The sequence below is a fragment of the Piliocolobus tephrosceles genome, chromosome 4, assembly GCF_002776525.5.
Source record: "Piliocolobus tephrosceles isolate RC106 chromosome 4, ASM277652v3, whole genome shotgun sequence".
NCBI lineage: Eukaryota > Metazoa > Chordata > Mammalia > Primates > Cercopithecidae > Piliocolobus > Piliocolobus tephrosceles.
Genome location: NC_045437.1, coordinates 110,121,933 through 110,140,334, shown reverse-complemented (window position 1 = coordinate 110,140,334; position 18,402 = coordinate 110,121,933). Strand labels below are relative to the sequence as shown.

Here is an 18,402-nt window from a genome sequence, read left to right as displayed (position 1 = left end):
TCATGTTTCAAAGATTATGCTTTGATGGCAGAAACATATATATATATGCTCCAAGAAATGTGTGGTTGTTCCTTACATCACCGTAGTATAGAAAACCTAGAAGGAAACAATCAGATGTGATCACTAGGAGTGTGGCTACACAGCACACAGTCTATCCACGTTATACACTCAAAAATAGTGAAGTGTGGGCCTCTAGACCTGGCAGAGGGCAGAAGCTGGCAAATCTGTTCCCACACCCAAAAGTATAAAATGGGATAACATTGTCAAGAACAATCACTTTAGAGCTCTCAAAATTGACCAAAGGCAAATCATCAAATGGATAACTCATAATATATACTCATAATAATAAAATAAAAAATAAAAATAAAATAAAAATAAAAAATAAAAAATTAGCTGAGCATGATGGCTTGGGCCTGTAATCCCTGCTACTTGGGAGGCTGAGGCAGGAGAATCGCTTGAACCTGGAAGGCAGAGGTTACAGTGAGCCAAGATCGTACTCCAGCCTGGGTGACAGGGCGGGACTCCATCAAAAAAAAAAAAAAAAGACACTCTTCTGTGTGTGTGTGTTTTTTTTCCCTGAAACTTTTAAATTTTAGCTTCTATGTTTAAGTGTAATTAATTTTAAGTATAATTTTAAGTATAATTATTATGAGTATAATATATATTAATATACTCATAATAAAAAGCTGCCAGAACTTCTAGTTAGAACTGCAGGACTTTGCAGCCTTCTTGCCTGGAGCTGCTGCCATTCTGGCACCCCGCCTTGATGTCCTAGGGTGTTCTGGTCTTGAAAACCAGTAGCCTCATCAGTAGCCTCACCCACAAAGGGGCTGATTTAATTTGGAATTGGGGAGAAAACTCAGACCTGCCGATGAGATGGGATTGTTCCCTTGATTTTGGACCCCTTCATGGGTGGGAACTGGAGAGGCTCGTGTCACTAAGCCTGCCGGGCGGGGTGGGGCAGGGCGGAGGACACTGCATCTATGAACAAATTTAAAAAACAGCCATGTGTGGTGGCTCCCACTTGTGGTCCCAGCTACTTGGGAGGCTGAGGTGGGAAGAATATTGAGCCCACGAGTTTAAGGTTGCAGTGAACTGTGAGTCCACCACTGAATTCCAGCCTGGGCAACAGAGTGGGGCCTTCTCCCAAAAAAAAAAAAAAAAAAAAAAAAAAAAAAAAAAAAAAAAAATTGCATTGTGTGAATATACTGATACAACAGGTAGAAAGAAATTATTTAGGCGGATAGTAAGGGCAAAAGCATTCTCGGCAGAATTTCCCTTCTAACAAAAAGCAGCCTCCAAAATCATTTCTTTTCTAACAAAAAGCAGCCTGAAAAACGGAGCTTGAAACAGAGAGAAGCCAGCTGGAAGGTTGCATGGGGAACGCTGGCAGCCGTGCCAATGGAAAAGGGCCAGACATGGCCCACACAGAGGCTCCATCTTCCCTTTTTCCTTTCCACATGTACAGTAATAAAGAAATGGGCAACATACTGTTGTTCTTGTTGTCTTTCCTTGGCTACTGTAAAGCATTTAGAGAAAGTAACAGGGAGGGAGCACATTCTTCCACCTTCTGGGTGCTGCTGTCTTTCTGGGAGCAGTGGCCGTGCTGTGCAAAGAGCTAGGGATCACCGTGCTGGGTTTGAACGCGGTATTTGACATCTTGGTGACAGGTGAATTCAATGTTCTGGAAATTGTCCAGAAGGGACTACGTAAGACAAGTCATTAGAGAACTTGGAGCTCAGGAACGGGGACCACCTCTTCAGAGTGACCCTTGCTCACCTCCCGAGGGGCTGGGATGCTCCACATGCCCTGGAGGATCATAGGCACGGCCCGCTGGCCTTCACCGAGGTGGACAACCCGGCATCCTTTGCCGACAGCCTGCCGGTGAGGGCCATAAACTACAATTACTGCTATTCATTAAACGCCCAGCTGCGGCTGTGTCCCTGGCGACTGTGTTTTGATGGGTCAATGGGCTGCATCCCCCTCATCAAGTCCGTCAGCGACTGGAGGGTGATTGCACCTGCTACAGAACCAGCACTCCGGTTCTGCCTCATCGGCCTAACATGCCACGCCCCGTGCTCTGAACATGGCCACAAGAGAAGGATCCTTACTCTGGGCCTGGGATTGCTCGTTATCCCGTTTCTCTCCGCAAGGAACCTGTTCTTAGCGATGTGCTAAGGTGCTGAGGTGCGCAGCGGCCAGGGGCGGAGTGAGGAGCAGCTTTGCGGAAGGCCCAGTCTGTGTGTCCTCAGTGCTGAGGTTCCCCACAACACTGGCAACAACCTGGCTGATAAAGGCAACCAGACAGCCGCCATCAGATGCCACTGGGGAGCTGTAAGATGAATTCCCAAGTATGTTCATGCCATGAATAATCTTGGAAACAGCTTAAAAGAAAGGCACGAGCTACAGGAAGCTGAGGAGCTGCCTTCTTTGGCTGTTCAAATACAGCCAGACTTTGCTGCTGCGTGGACGGATCTAGGCATCCTGCAGAACAGCCTGAAACGGTTGGAAGCCGCAGAGCGAAGTTACCGGAGGGCAATTAAACACGGAAGGAACCGCCCAGATTGTTGCTACAGCCTCGGGCTCTGTATGCTGATCTCAGTCGCCACGTGGATGCCTTGAATGCGTGGCCCGGAGCTGAAACCAGAGCGCAGCCTGGCCTGGAACAACATTGATTACACTGCTCGAAAATACAGGTAATGTAGCTCAAGCTGAAGCAGTTGGAAGAGAGGCACTGGAATTAATAGCTAATGATCCCTCTGTCATGTTCTCGTTGGCAAACTGCTGGGGAAATCCCAGAAATACAAGGAATCTGAAGCTCTGTTCCTCGAGGCAATGAAAGCAAATCCAGAGTCTGCAAGTTACCGTAGTAACGTGGCTCTGCCTTATCACGCTGGGGACACCTAGACTTGGCCAAGAAACACTGTGAAATCTCCTTGCAGCTTGACCCCACGGCATCAGGAACTAAGAAGAATTACGATCTGCTAAGAAGAAAGCTAGAACAAATGCAGAAGAAAGACGTCTGATCCTTTTTCCTTCATGTTTTGAGTTTGAGTGTGTGTGTGGCATATCATTAATAATATGTGGTTACATTTAACCATTTGAAAGTCTTAGACATATTATTTTATTGATTTTTTCTATGAAAACAAAGATATGCCAAAAGATTATAGCACTAGCAATATATTCTTGAATGCTTGATATGATTTTTCATTGAAATTGTATTTTTTCAGACAACTCAAATGTAATTCTAAAATTCCAAAATTGTCTTTTTTAATTAAACAGAAAAAGAGAAAAAATTATCTTGAGCAACTTTTAGTAGAATTGAACGTACATTTGGGATCTGAGCCTTGTCAGGTATGGACCAGCCCTATTAAACTTCAATTATGACCAAGAAAGGATAGACTGACTCCTACACTTTGTATAAACATTGAACGTGTCTATATGTTAGCATTTTTATTTAATGACAAAGCAAATGAAGATTCTTGTTTTTTTTATCTCTCTTTTTTTTTTAAAACAACATACTGTGAACTTCGCTTGTAAGGAAATATTTATTTGTATTTTTATGTTTGGAATAGGACAAATAATCGAATGAGGAATGGAAATTTTAACATGTAGCACATCTATTTGCTTTTCCCGATAGGAAGAAATGGATTCTTGCAGTAGTTTTTGAATGCTCTGACTTGTGCAATTTCAATACATAGGAGGTTATATAATGTAATATTTTACATAAATGATTACTATCAACAGAAAGTTCAAGCCATGCTTTAGGCAAGGGCAGGCAGCCTCACATCTTTATTTTTGTTACATCCAAGGTGAAGAGGGCAACACATCTGTGTAAGTTGCTTTTTAGTGTTTTTAACTGAAAAGCCGTTTTCCATTTTGCTTAATGAAACTATAGACATTATTCTATCCAGAAAATGCAAAATTTTCTCTCCAATGGAGCCACATTCGAGGAATTTGTGGTATTTTTAAGAATTGAGTTGTTCTGGCTGTTTTTTATTTGATCCAAACCGTGTTTTTGTTTTGTTCTTCTCTGTGCGCTGTTGACCTAATGATTTACACCATCTCTGTAATTTCTTATGCAGTAAAATTATTACAAACTAGCAAAAAAAAAAAAAAAAAAAGAAAAGAAAAAAAGAAACGGGCAACATGGCGCAGCTCAGGCAGAGAACCCATCTGATAGTAAAAGATTAGGGTGGGGACTGCCAGAGATTCATGGCTTATGCAAATGGCATGCCTGGTCCAATCAGTTTGTCTTGCTCCATGTAGATCAGACACTGCCTCCTCACCAGCTCCTCAATAGCTCCCCCTGCATTTCACTGTGGAGCCACAACCCATTTTTCTGAGGCCCCTCTCTGTAGCAGAGAGTTATCTTTCTTTCTCCTATTAAACTTCTGCTCTTGGCCAGGTGTGGTGGCTCACACTTGTAATCTCAGCACTTTGGGAGGCCGAGACGGGCAGGAGTTCGAGACCAGCCTGGCCAACATGGTGAAACCCATCACGATTAAAAATACAAAAACTCACCGGGTGTGGTGGCACATGCCTGTAATCCCAGTTACTTGGGAGGCTGAGGCAGGAGAATTGTCAAACCTGGGAGGCAGAGGTTGCAGTGAGCTGAGATCACACCACTGCATTCCAGCCTGGGCGACAGAGTGAGACTCCATCTCAGAAACAAAACAAAACTTCTGCTTTTCATCTCACTCTGTGTGTGTTCACATCCTTGATCTCCATGACCATGAGACAACGGACCTCAAGTATTACCCCAGACAACGAGGCCTCCTCAATACACATTTGGTTTATCCATTCATGAATTGATGGACATTTATGTTGTTTCCACTTTTTGGCTATCATGAACGACAATACCATAAACATTTTGAGTACAATTCTTCACATAAACACGTTTTCAGTTCTCTTGAGTATATACCAAGGAGTGGAGTTCATGGGTTGTGTAGTATCCCTGTTTAACCTTTTGGTGTAGCAAAGTGAAACTTACAACATAGCAATTCCACTCACATCATTTCTATGAGTGGAGTTTATATGAAATTTACAGAAAAGGTAGATCAGTACAGACAGAAAGCAGGTTGTCTAGGCTGGAGGCCAAGAGCAGGGCTGGCTGCAGATGGGCGTGCAGGACATTTTTCTGGCAAAGGAACTGTTTTAACAGTGGAGTTTTGTGCTGGTTGCAGAACTGTGTACAGTGACTAAAAACCACTGAGCTGTAGACTTACAATCAGCAGATTGTTTTGTATTAAACTGTGCCCCAGTAAAGCTGTTACGGAATGCTAGGACATAAAAAAACACCCCCAAACACAGCAACGAGGCAGTTAGTGTTTCCCAGGGAACAGCTCAGGTGACAGTTGCATTGTGCAAAGTGATCCCTGTGACCCAGAGCATGCTTAATGTTTAGGTAACGCTTTAATGCAGCCTTGGAGGGCAGGTAACTTGCACCTTGAAACTTGAAGTTCTTGCTAGTGTTGCTTGTAATTAAGCTAAAGTAGTTATATAACTAATACAGATAAGAGTAAATTTAAGGAGATGCCAAATAAATGAAGGAGGTGAGCAGCCACCGCAAGACTGAAGCTGGGAGGGGCGTGATGGAAGTCATTCAACCCAAAACTGCTGGAATGGAGACCTTGCCAATAGATGGGTTTTAAAAAAAACAAAAAGTGTGTTTTACAGAAACGAAATGAGGACCCATCATAAGATCCAGTTTATTGTCAACACGGCACATCCCCCCAACTGTGTGTCTACAGGAGGCACACAGTGTGTGCTGCTGTGTTGTGTGATGTGGAAAGTCCTGGTGTTTGAGGAGATGGGGCACTGGCTTTTATTTTCTACAGCTGTCTTTTATAATCTAAGGAGAGTAAAGCTTCTGTTAGTGAGCGCATGGGGCTGCAGGAGGGTTGTGGTGTTGAGTGTCCGGGCCCTCTGCAGGGGCCGCCTGGGCCAGTCAGCTCCTCCGCTGGCTCTGAGGGTTTGAGTTTCACAACCCCTGGACGTCCCGGTTCCTCTTGTGGAATGGCTCTGTCCAAATTTCCTCTTATAAGGACACCAGTCAAATTGGATTTGGGCCCACCCTAGTGACCTCATTTTGGTATAATCACCTCTTTAAAGACCCTATCTCCAAATACAGTCACATTTTGAGGTCCTAGGGGTTGGAGCTCTAACATATGAATTTTCAGGGGGACACAGTTCAGCACTAGCAAGGTCTTTCAGGCCTCAGGACTCCAGCTGAGTAGCGAGGCAGAGTCCAGAAGGCAAAGGGAGACTCTAGAGGCTTTCACAAGTGGGACCATCCTGTGGCATTTTAGGCAGAAGGTGGAAGGAAGTGATCTTCTGGGGCTGCTTAGCTGGTTGTTCCAATGAATCCAGGAGAAGCAACCAGGTTAGCTCTGCCTCTGCCCTTTGGAAATCCATTTGGATTCAGTTCCAGTGCTGCCTGGGCCTGGAGGCTGTGCCAACTGGGTCCTGGGCACAGTTTAGGGACCTGCTCTCTGACCACAGGCCAGCCACTCCCATCCCTGAGCCTGTTTCACGTCAACAAAATGAGAGGGTGAACGAGATGATCTCTAAGGTCCCTGCTCACCTGCAGTCGCAGAGCAGGTCCGGGATTCCATCTGGCAGCCTGCAGCTGTGGAGTGGACGGGCTCTGTGCCGAGGTCATCTGTGCAGTGTCCACAGCAAGTGAGGTGGGCTGAGTTCTTCAAAGGTGCTGATGCTTGATGTGGGAAGGCAATGGTGTAGATGCCTTTTTCTCCTTGCGCCTCTGTAACCAGGTGGAGATAGCAGTGGGATGTTCTAATCCCTAATGTCATAAATTCGAAGTAATGAAGGAAAAAGTGGAAGGAGCCGTTTCTGCCTGGTTTTGAACCGGGAAGCTTTTGCGTGTGAGGCGACATGGGACTTTGTGATACTTGCTTCCCTTTTGTGTGTGCTTGAAATTTTCTACAATAATGGTTTAAAATATGCACAGGCCAGTTTTTTTTTTTTTCCCCAACTTCCTTACCAAATCTTTTCCCATCAAGTTGTTCATTCAACTGATGGGGAGATTTTGCATCATACATGTGACAAATCTTCATTCCAATCAGGTAGGTCAGTTTCCTGCCTGTGTGAATATGAAAAATTGCTTTAAGCTAGGCATGGTAGTTCATGCCTGTAATCCCAGCTACTTGGAAGGTGGAGGTGAGAGGATCGCTGGACCCCAGGAGTTTGATGCTGCAGAGAGCTATGACTGCACCACTGCATTCCAGCCTGGGCAACAGACAGAGACCCAATCTGTAAAAATTAAAATATTTTAAGTTTCAGCTGGGTAGGATGGCTCACACCTGTAATCCTGTAATTTGTTTGTCTGTTTTTGAGACAGGGTCATGCTTTGTTACCCAGGCTGGAGTGCGGTGGCACAAAACCGGAATACTGCTTATCAGGCAACTGTTTTCTGATTAAGACTCCTCACATCTCATGCCCACCAAGCCACTTCCAGCTTCTCAAATCCAGATCCTAACACTCCTACACATCTACCCTTGATCTTCCACTTCTGAAATACTGCTAAAATGTGGTCATGGTGGTGTTTACCTTTACTGCAAAGGAATAAACTTGGCCTTGTTTGATCAACAGGTTCTCCAGGTGGTCTTTTTTTGAAAAAGTCAATAGAGAATAATTTTAATTCCTAAAAGCTTTGAATATTTTTTCTTCTCCTATGCATGGTTGCTCTAGTAGGTGATCACAGGTGCATCTGGGTGAAGGTTGAGAAGACTGACGTATATATTCATTTAAAGATAATTCTAAAATTAATTGTCACCCATGGGTCATCCAGATGGAAAATTATTGTGCATTATTGTGCAGTTAATCAGATGGTGACTCGAACCACAGTGGCTGTTACAGACGTGCTCATCCTTAGTGGAACAAATCGGCATAGCCTTTTATACCTAATATTCAGTTTTTTGTTTGTTTGTTTGTTTTTGAGATGCACCTGTCTGCTCACTGCAACCTCCGCCTTCTGGGTTCAAGCAATTCACCTGCCTCAGCCTCCGGAATAGCTGGGATTACAGGCACCTGCCACCACCATGCCCGGTTATTTTTGCATTTTTAGTAGAGATGGGGTTTCACCATATTGGCCAGGCTGGTCTCGAACTCCTGATCTTAAGTGATTCACCTGCTTTGGCCTTTCCAAAGTACTGGGATTACAGACGTGAGCCACCGCGCCTGGCCCTAATATGCACTTATTGACATGAAAAAGTATTTTTTCTCTGTAAGAAGTTGCAAGGACCACAAAAAGTGGCTGTGTACATTCCAGGGCCACAACAGTGCATCTCAACAATCTTGCCTCAGAACTCCATCATTTCTCCTCCTGCATAATATAATCTACAGAGATCTTAACCAACTTCACATTCCACAGAACATTGCGTTTTGTGGAACAGCTGGGAAGCTTGCTCGATGGAGTGTGGGCAACGTGGTCACAGTTGTAGGGACAGAGGTTATGTGTAGGTGCACCAACACGGATGTACCCTCACCAAGCCCACCTGGTTACCACCACCACTGAGTGGCCAGTCTTCCATCAGCAGAAACTCATTCTGGGCCCCAACATGGCACCTTTCCTTTTGCTACCAGCCTCCTAGAAGCAGGTTTTTAGATCGGATCCCTTTTGTCATGAACGGCATGGCCATTTGACCTCACTGCAATAGACACCATTTCTAGATTTGAATTTGCCTTCCCTGCCCACGCACATCTGACAGCTCTGCCATCTACGTGCAGAATGCCTCAGATACCCCAGAGTATTCTGCATAGCATCGCTTCTGATCAAGGAACTTCTTTTCTAGCAGAAGAAGGGCAGTGACGGGCTGATATCTGTGGAGCTGACAGGTCCTGTGTTATTCCGTTGCCCGGAAGCAGGTGTTCTCATTACGACACCAGCTCTTTCACAGTGTCAGTTCAGAAACCAGACCCTGGAAAGGTGGGGGCAAAGGACACAGGGAATCAAAAATGAAGAAGAAGGTTCTAAATTCCAATGATGTCTTCATGATCAATTGCCATGTTGGGGGGTGTGTATGTCCCTTTGTGGAAGCTAATTTGTCCTCTCTCCATCCTCTTATCATTTTACACACCCCAGTGGTGGAGGCTGCCATTCAGTCAAGATCGTGACTGTACATGAGGGATGACAGTGCCCACAGGCAGTGCTATGGCTGCTGAAGGCCAGCGTTGTGTGGACACCAACACGTTCTTAGGAAAAGCAAAATGTCCCTGCTGTTTAATGGAAGTTCAGATGTGAGTGAAATGCTGTGTGGACACTGAATGGCCACGGGAGGGCCCTGCACTGGTTTTTAAGCAATTGCCTCAGCCCCCAGCCCACACTCCTGTCCTCTGAGTTGTGATGCTAGGGCTGCTTTGCTGTCAGGACCCCGTCAGGCTCTGCCAGGAGGGGCATTAGAAGGAGGCTGTCAGCCAGCAAGAGGGGAAAGAAACCAGTCCTCATGACGTCCTGTGTTCTCCTGTCCAAATCGTCCCAGCAATGTTTCTTCATCCTGGAAGTTGGCTCCACTTTGCAGATTTTGCTTTCACACTTCAGGCACTCGTCTCATCCTGCCCTTAGGAAAACAAGCACCAGCCGACTGGCCCCCACACTTCCGCAGCTGGGACCTGAGGCCCTCCTCTGAACACCCAGAGTGTCAGCAGCAACCACACAGCAGCTGCTCCTGGGAAGCCTGGTCCCAGCTTTGGACGCTGCTTCTTCTCCCCTGTGCTCCGGAGGTACCACAGGGCAGGGCCAGGCAGCCCTCCAAGGCCCGGGAGATGCCTCTCCAGGGTCTCTGCTGAGCTCGGAACGCCGTGGTCACTGCTTGCCTCCAGATGTTTGAGCTCCAAGGATCCCTAGTGTTCTTGTTTTGGCCATTCATTTCTCCAGTATCTGGTTAGCAATTTTATTTAATTTTTGTGTTTTTTAGACATGGGGTCTCGCTGTCACCCAGGCTGGAGTGCAGTCAGTGGCGCAGCCCTGCCTTACTGTAGCCTTGAACTCCTGGGCTCAAGCCGTCCTCCCTCCTTAGCCTCCTTAGCTCGGACTACAGTAGCTAGGACCAGGCTGGTCTTGCACTCCTGGCCTCAAGTAATCCCCCTGCCTCAGCTTCTCAAAGGGCTGGCATTACAGGTGTGAGCCACCATGCCTGGCTAGTAATTCTTCTTTTCTTTTCTCTTTTTTTTTGAGATGGAGTCTCGCTCTGTTGCCCAGGCTGGAGTGCAGTGGTGCGATCTGGTCTCACTGCAAGCTCTGCCTCCCAGGTTCCTGCCATTCTCCTGCCTCAGCCTCGTGAGTAGCTGGGACTACAGGTGCCACCACCATGCCCCGCTAATGTTTGGATTTTTAGTAGAGACAGGGTTTCACTGTGTTAGCCAGGATGGTCTCGATCTCCTGACCTTGTGATCCTCCCACCTCAGCCTCCCAATGTGCTGGGATTACAGGCATGAACCACCGCGCCTGGCCAGCAATTATTTACATTAAACTTTCTGTTAAAATAACTGATGTGATTTTGTTCCTAAATGGACCCTGACTGATACACAAGTTTCAAAATAATGACTCAGTTTCTCTCCTTATTTCTCTTCCAGTCGTCATCCTCCTAGAGAGAGAGAGTTTTAAACTGTTAAAGAACTTGAGGTACTATAATGAATCACAGCTGCCACAGCAAACTTGACATGTGAACAGGGTCAAGTTTTTAAATGCTTCTGTTTATATTACCTCACTTGATGCTCTCTTCTTGCATTCATTCAACAATGTTTTATTGAGCAATTACTATTTATAAGGCAAAGGGTCTGGTACTGTTAATATACTGTGAACCCCAACATTTGAGACAGGTGTCAGTTTATCTAGAAAGTTTATTTTGCGAAGGTGGAGGACGCGCCCATGACACAGCCTCAGGAGGTCCTGACGACACATGCCCAAGGTGGTCGGGGCACAGCTTGGTTTTATATATTTTGGGGAGACATGAGACATCAGTCAATATATGTAAGAAATACACTGGTTCCGTCCAGAAAGGCGGGGACAACTCAAAGCAGGGAGGGGGCTTCCAGGTCACAGGTAGGTGGGAGACAAGTGGTTGCATTCTATGAGTTTCTGATGAGCCTCTCCAAAGGAGGCCATCAGAAGATGCATCTGTCTCAGGGAGCAGAGGGATGACTTTGAATAGAATGGGAAGCAGGTTTGCCCTGAGCAGTTCCCAGCTTGAGTTTTGCCTGTATCCTAGTGATTTTGGGGGCCCAAGATATTTTCCTTTCATAACACACAAAAAGCAAGATATTCCCCCCACGAGGATAACTACTAAACTGCAGGGATTTATTTTTATTACTTAAAGGAGGTTTTATAAAGCCTCTAATTGAACACAGAAAAAGGCAAATAACTGTCCAAGAGAGTTATATGGACTCAATTTCTGCCATTTAGAAAGTTTCCACTTAAGATATCCACATTTGTTAGCTTAAGTCATCAATTAAATAATTTAGAAAGAAGAGAAAAGGAACAGGAACCTAGAACTTAGCACGCATCCAATAAGACAGCTATTACCAAGAATTAAGAAATATAGCATTAAATAGCAGAAACACACAAAAAATAAAATAAAGAAAATAAAAAATGGAGTAAATTTAGTCCAAGGAGGTTATAAACAATCCACAATGACAATAATAGCAAGGCATTGCTTCTTCATGGAGCTTTGGATTGACACATCGTGATCTTTACAAAATCCCTCAGAGTGTGGGTGTCATGATTCTTTTCTTTTTTTCTTTTTTCTTTTTCTTTTTGGTACAGGAATGTTCATAGTGGCTTTTCTTACAATGGCCAAAACCTATAAACCAGGCAGTGACCATCAACAGGAGAATGGCAGCAGACACTCACAAAGATTGAGTGACTTAGCAATGTGACACAGGCAAGAAGTGGCACAGCAGGCACCAGACTCTGGGGTTCAGTGCTGGCTGCCAATCCTGCAGTGGTTCAGCGCCTTCCTCAGTGCCCCCATCACCTCCTGGTTCCTCAAGCTGTAAATGAGGGGGTTGAGCATGGGAGTAAGGACCGTGTAGAAGATAGAGGCCACCTTGTCATGGCTGGGGGGCCTGTAGCGCCTGGGCCTCAGGTACATGAACATGGCTGCGCCATAGAAGACGGTGACAGCTGTCAGGTGGGAGGAACAGGTGGCCAGAGCCTTTTTCCAGGTCTGAGCAGAGCGCATTCGCAGCACAGCCCCTAGAATGCAAGCAAAGGAGGCCACGATGATGGAGAAGGGAAGGAGAAGCATGAAAACACAGCAAGCAAAGAGGAGGGTGTCAAAAAGGGAAGTGTCTACACAGGCCAGCTTCAGTAAAGCTTGCACCTCACAGAAGAAGTGATCCACATTCCTCGAGCCACAGTAAGGTAAGCTCATGGCTGCCACCATCTGAATCACTCCATCGATTATCCCAAAGGCCCAGGAGCTCCCAATAATCTGGAGACAGACCTTCTGATTCATGAGGATGGGATAGTGAAGTGGGTGGCTAATGGCCACATAGCGGTCGTAAGCCATGAGTCCCAGCAAGAGCCCCTCAGATCCCACAAGAGAGACAAAAAAGCCAATTTGTATGCCACAGCCCACAAAGGAGATGGACTTCCTGCCAGACAGGAAGTTGGCTGCCATCTTTGGCACAACGTTACAGACCAACATGAGGTCCATGAGGGAGAGCTGGCTGAGGAAGAAGTACATGGGGGTGTGAAGTTGAGGGTCCATGTAGATGAGGAAGATGAGGAGGACGTTCCCACAGAGGGCCACTGTGAAGACCACCATAACTGCAGAGAAGAGGACAAGGTCAGTCTGGCTGTGGGAAAAGATGCCCACGAGGATGAAGCCATCTGTGTATGATTGGTTCGCCCATCTTCCCATGGCTTAGTCGCTCACCGTCACCTGAGAACACAGAGAAATTATGAGATTGAGGGACGTGTCTCTATTGTGCTCCAAATTCTTCAGTTCAACAGCATATGCTCTGAGACATGCAGGAGGACACTCTCGTATTCCTGTGACACAGGTGACAGGACCTCTGCCAGCTCTGAAATTGGACTCCACATGGTTATTCGTGCATGTCGAAACCCAGAGGGTAGAAAGGGGATCATTTCATGTGCCCCAGGACTGTTGGACAATTCTCCTCCAGCCAGCAAAGCCCAGGCTTTCCACATAGCTGGGGTCACATGGGTTTAGTCCACTGTCTCTAACAGGCCTTGGACTATTTCATGCCCAAGAGATCATTTACATGTGTTACAAAAAGGAAAGATTATGGAGACGTGAGATGTTCTTTAGTCTTTATTTTGTTCAGGTCAAAAATCCTGGGACCATTTTTAATTTCTCTATTTCTTTAATTCCCTAGGTCCAAACCATCAGAAAGCCCTTTGGCCGTATCCTCAGTGTTTCTCAGAATCTAATTTGCTCTTCCCACCCTCACCAAAACTACCCTAGTCCCAGCCACCCTCCTCTCTCTGATGGGTTATTGTAGCCTCTTCCCTGGTCTCCCAGCTTCTATCCTTGAACCCTTGAGTCTATTGTCACAGCATCTGCAGAGAGTCTGCTAAAATGTAAGGCATTTGTGCAACTTTCCTAGTGAACATATGTCGATGACATCCTAAATTACTCCAAATAAAGCCCAGGTCTTACAGTGGAAAGTAAAGCACACACACACACATAGACACAGAGACAGACACAGACATACAGACACACAGACACACACATAGACACAGAGATACAGACAGACACAAATACACACACACAGACACAGACATACAGACACACAGGCACAGGGAAATAAACACACACAGACACACATAGACACACAGACACACATACATACATATGAAAATACACACGCAGAAACACATAGATACATGGAGGCACACACACAGCCACATAGAGAAACAAAGACACACACACAGATACACACCCGGAGACATACAGATATGGAAATATATACACAGACACACACAGAAACACATAGGCACACATACATCCATATACAGAAACACAGAGATACACACATAGTTATACACAAATACAGACATATACACAGGCACACGTAGACACAGTTACACACTGAGACACACAGACACATGGAAACACCCCCCCCCCCCCGTCCCTCTGAGGTCCCCTGCGGCCCCTCCCTTGCTCACAGAGCTTCCGGGCCTCCTGGCCTGGGTGCCCACGCCCTCCGTCCTTGGCTCGTTTTGCTCCGCGGAACACCCTTTCCCAGGTCTCCCTCCCTCCTTGCTTCCTATATTTCCTCAAATGCTGATCTTCATGGAGAGGTGTTCTGTGGAAGCCGGATGAAAAGCGGAACGTCTCGCTCTCCCAAGCCGCTTCCTGCGGCCGTTTCTCCACGGCACCGGCGCCATCTGACACGCACACGCTCCCGTGTTTGGACTGTGCCCGTCTGTGAGATCCACCAGAGTGAAGGCACCATTTCCCTTCACCATGACCTTGGCAGCCCCCAGAATGGTGCCTGGCTCATAGCGGGACCTCAATCCATACGTGGTGACTGTATAAAGTAAGACGTGGTGGAGTGACCTGTGGCTGCAATCTCCATTTTCTGCAGAAAGGCTCCCACTTCACTGGCCGTGGTCTGAGTGTCACAGGACTTTGCTGTTTGATTCGTTTCTACCAGGGACGGTGAGGGAAAATGGAAGAAACATCTGCAGCTGCTTACAAAGACGAGGACCTGCTCCACACACGGGCGGCCGTTTATCCGTGAGGCCTCTGCATGCTGGTGTATCCATGTCCACCTTACCTCACTGCAAGGCTAAATGAGGCTGCTCCACGGGACACCACACCCTCTGTGCCAAGACCCCGGGGAATTTCCTAAACTGGGATGGACCTGCTCAGGCCCAGGACCCTGGAGCTGGCTGCTTGATCTGTGTCTCTAGGTAAGGGAGCTTGTCCTGGTTCGTGCCCAGGAGGGTGTGCCCAGGGGTCCTTGCCACGGATGACCCCTGGAGTGATGTGGAGGGGATTTCTACAGGAGCAGATCTGTTCCCACAGCGACCAAGCACCATCTCAGCCATATCAGCCACAGGTTCCACCAAGCAACAAAACAAACCAGGTCCCCCCAGATCCCCAGCAGAAGAAGGGATGCCCAGCCCTACCACCGTGTCCAGAGGCACTAGCCACATGCACCTCCCAGGACGTGCACTCCCACTCCCCCTCCCCAAATCTCTTAAACTACAGGACTGCATGGTTGACTGATGCCATTTCTCCCTCCGTCCTTCATGGTTCCCTTGCTCTCAGACTCATACCCACTGTGCACTCAGCATCTCCCCTCAGCTGCCTCACGGGCTTGTTCCACCTGAAGTGGCTTCTCCCCTGGAGAAGCGCCTGTTCTCCCCTCTCAGCTCAGTGAGTGGCAGATCTGTCCGGGTTCACAGGTCACAACACTCGCGTCATCCAGGACTCCTGTCCTTCCCTCCACACACACGTCCCAAACATCGGAAACCCCTGCTGGCTCCTCTTGCAAAACATACCCCCCGGCCAGCACGCACCCCTGCCAGCTCCCACCTGGCCCCACCACCTCTACAGTGTCCCTGGAGGGTGGCAATGATCCCGACTGCATTTGCCTTCCAGTTTACCCTGGCACGCCCCAGCCTATCCCGGTCTATCTGTCACATAGCCCTGGGGTGGACCCATCTCTGCAAGAATAAAGCCGAAGTACTTCCAGAGGAAACGCAGGACTCCTCAGCAGCCCTCCACCACCACCCACGCCTTTCCTTCCACTCTCCCGGGATTCCCTCCCTGCCCGTCTCCCCAGCCTCCTGGAGCTGCTCCCACGCCGCAGGACAAGGCCAGCCCCGGGGCCTGGACACTTTCTCTCACCTCCGTGCAGAAGGCTTTTCCCAGACCGGCCCTGCCTTGCTCCCTCACCTCCTCTTCCTCACCTTCTCAGCAAGGCCTTCCCTCAGCACCCACTCGGAGTTGAAACCCTTCTTCCTCCGCCTCCCTTCCCTGCTTTGGTTCCCACAGCAGGTAAATGAGCAAGGCGGGCCCCAGGCTGCTCATGCGGGTGTCTGTTCTCTGCTTTGCCAACTAGAACCCATGCTCCCTGGTGCCACCGGTGCTCGTGGCGGGATCCCTGGCTCCCAGAACAGCGCCTGGCGCGTCTGTTATGCGCTAGTCCATATTTGTTCAATGAATAAAAATTTTTTTGGTCAGGTACCCTGGCTCACACATGTAACCCCAAAAATTTGAAAGGTTGAGGCAGAAGGATAGCTCGAGGTAGGAGTTTGAGACCAGCCTGGGCAACATAAACGAGACCTCATCTGTATTTAAAAAACAGAGAAAATTAGCCAGGCTATCGTGCATACATCTGTAGGTCCAGCTACTCAGGTGGCTGAGGTGAAAGGATGGTTTGAGCCTGAAAGTTCAAGCTGGCAGGGATCTGTGTTCACACCACTGCACTCCAGCCTGGGTGACAGAGGAAGACTTTGTCTCCAAAATAAAAATAAAATGATACATTAGCTGGGCATGGTGGTGTGCACCTTAGTTCCAGCTACTTGGAAGACTGAGGCAGAAGAATTGCTTGAACTCGGGAGGCGGAGGTTGCAGTGAGCTACGATCACACCACTGCACTCCAGCTGAATGACAGAGCTATGACATTGTGTTTTGGAGGGCATTTCTACAGAAGCAAATCTGTTCCCACGGCGACCAAGCACCCTCTCAGCCATATCAGCCACAGGCTCCACCAACCAGCAAAATACACCAGATCCCCCAGCAGAAGAACGGACTCCCCGCCCTACCACCATGTCCAGAGGCACCAGCCACTTGCACCTCTCAGGACACAGACGGCAAGACCCTGTCTCAGAAAAAAAAAAAAGTATTATGAAATACAACAGAATTTATTCTTGCGTCTCACTGGCTCATCTTCGTGCTCTGTAACTTCAGACCTTTCCGTTGGGTATTTAGTTAATAACTTCACTTTTCTTCCTAGAAACCACAACACAGAAGAAGCCACTGTGTCTCTGCAATATTCTCCCTGGGACGGGAGGACCCCATCCCACGTCAGCCCCCTCCTTCCTACCCCTTCACCTTCGCTCTCCCCACACATCTGTCCTTGTCTTCCTGTTGTGGACCACTCTCCACCCCAGGGACCCAGAGTCCAGTCTCCAACCCAGACAGAGGGAGGGGGACAGGAAAAGGGGAGTAAGACACCGAAGGATAGAGAGAGACGTGGGTCAAAGGAAGAGGATGAGAAGAAAGAGTGAGGAGAGACACCACACCAGCAGAGAGATGCTCCTCCAAAAACCCAAACAAAACAATTACACCCTGATGGAGGCAGACAGGGAGGAAGAGCAAGTGCTGATGAACAAGAGAAATGGGGACGTGAACCAGCAACAGGAGCAGGAGCTGCAGGGAAGAGAGAGGAGGCAACAGGATAAGACCCTCACTCACCTGTGGGTGGGTTCCCTGCAGGGACACAAACTCAGCAGGGACGCCTGCGGAGGAGATCCTAGCGTCAGAATCACGCACTCATCCTCCTGTGTTTGCTCCCACTGGGTCGGGGGACAGGAGGAGCCCCAGCCCCAACCTCCTTCCTCAGCCCCTGCCGACTCCTTGCCAGGCTGTGGAGCCCACTGCACCCTCGGCCTCCAGTGGTCCCTCAGGCTCAGAGAGTGTGGCTCACACAGACCACAGCCTCCTCTCAGAGGGAGAAACAGGCTCAGGGAAGGAGCTCGTGCTGGCAGAACTTCCTCCCAATGTCCACACAGGTACTTAACACAGACACGGGGTGAGGAGGGGGAGTTGACTTCAGACCTCAGCTCTCAGGGGACCCCATAGACTTCAACCTCAAAGAAACAGAGCTTAGGAACAGGACTAGTACTAGGGCCACTGGGAGTAGTGTGAGGAAATACAGGAAGGGAGGGGGCCACAGCGCCCTCGGGCACAGGGATACACAAATGCATTGAAAGTTCCCTGGAACTCTGCCACCTGCTCTGGCAATTGGGCCGCCTTCTCCTCCCAACGTGCTGGGATTACAGGCATGATCCACCATGCCCGGCCTGTTTTTGTTTTTGTATTTGAGACAGGGTCTTGCTCTGCCGTCCAGGCGGGAGTGCAGTGGCACAATCACTCTTCACTGTCACTTGGACCTCCTGGGCCCCAGCTATCCTCCCACCTCATCCTTCCGTGTAGCTGAGATCACAGGCACGCACCACCACATCTGGTTAATTTTTGTATATTTGGTAGAGACAGGCTTTCATAATTTTGCCCAGGCTGGTCTTGAACTCCTGGGCTTGGGTGATCTGTCCACCTCAGCCTCCCAAAGTGATGGGATTACAGGCGTGAACCACTGCACCCAGTCAAGTCCAGCTTTTTTATTTTTTAAGCTTCAAGTCTTTTAGATGACTGAAGTCATCTTTTCCATTCAACA

General features: G+C 48.0%; 1 protein-coding gene and 1 pseudogene across 2 annotated transcripts; one reads left to right on the top strand and one right to left on the bottom strand.

Moving 5' to 3' along the window:
• The first annotated feature begins 1,478 nt into the window (after positions 1–1,478).
• LOC111532183 lies at positions 1,479–4,079 on the top strand (annotated as a pseudogene). The gene has a single exon (XR_002728476.1). The product of XR_002728476.1 is annotated as a protein O-mannosyl-transferase TMTC4 pseudogene (transcript).
• A 7,860-nt stretch (positions 4,080–11,939) lies between these two features.
• Positions 11,940–12,887, bottom strand: LOC111527317 (olfactory receptor 2V1). The gene has a single exon (XM_023193549.1). The coding sequence runs from the start codon at positions 12,885–12,887 to the stop codon at positions 11,940–11,942; it is 948 nt and encodes a 315-aa protein (XP_023049317.1).
• Positions 12,888–18,402: the final 5,515 nt, after the last annotated feature.

What these genes read in the sequence shown, in the direction of transcription:
- LOC111527317 (XM_023193549.1), bottom strand. Translation starts at nt 12,887, where the DNA reads ATGGGAAGATGGGCGAACCAATCATACACAGATGGCTTCATCCTCGTG.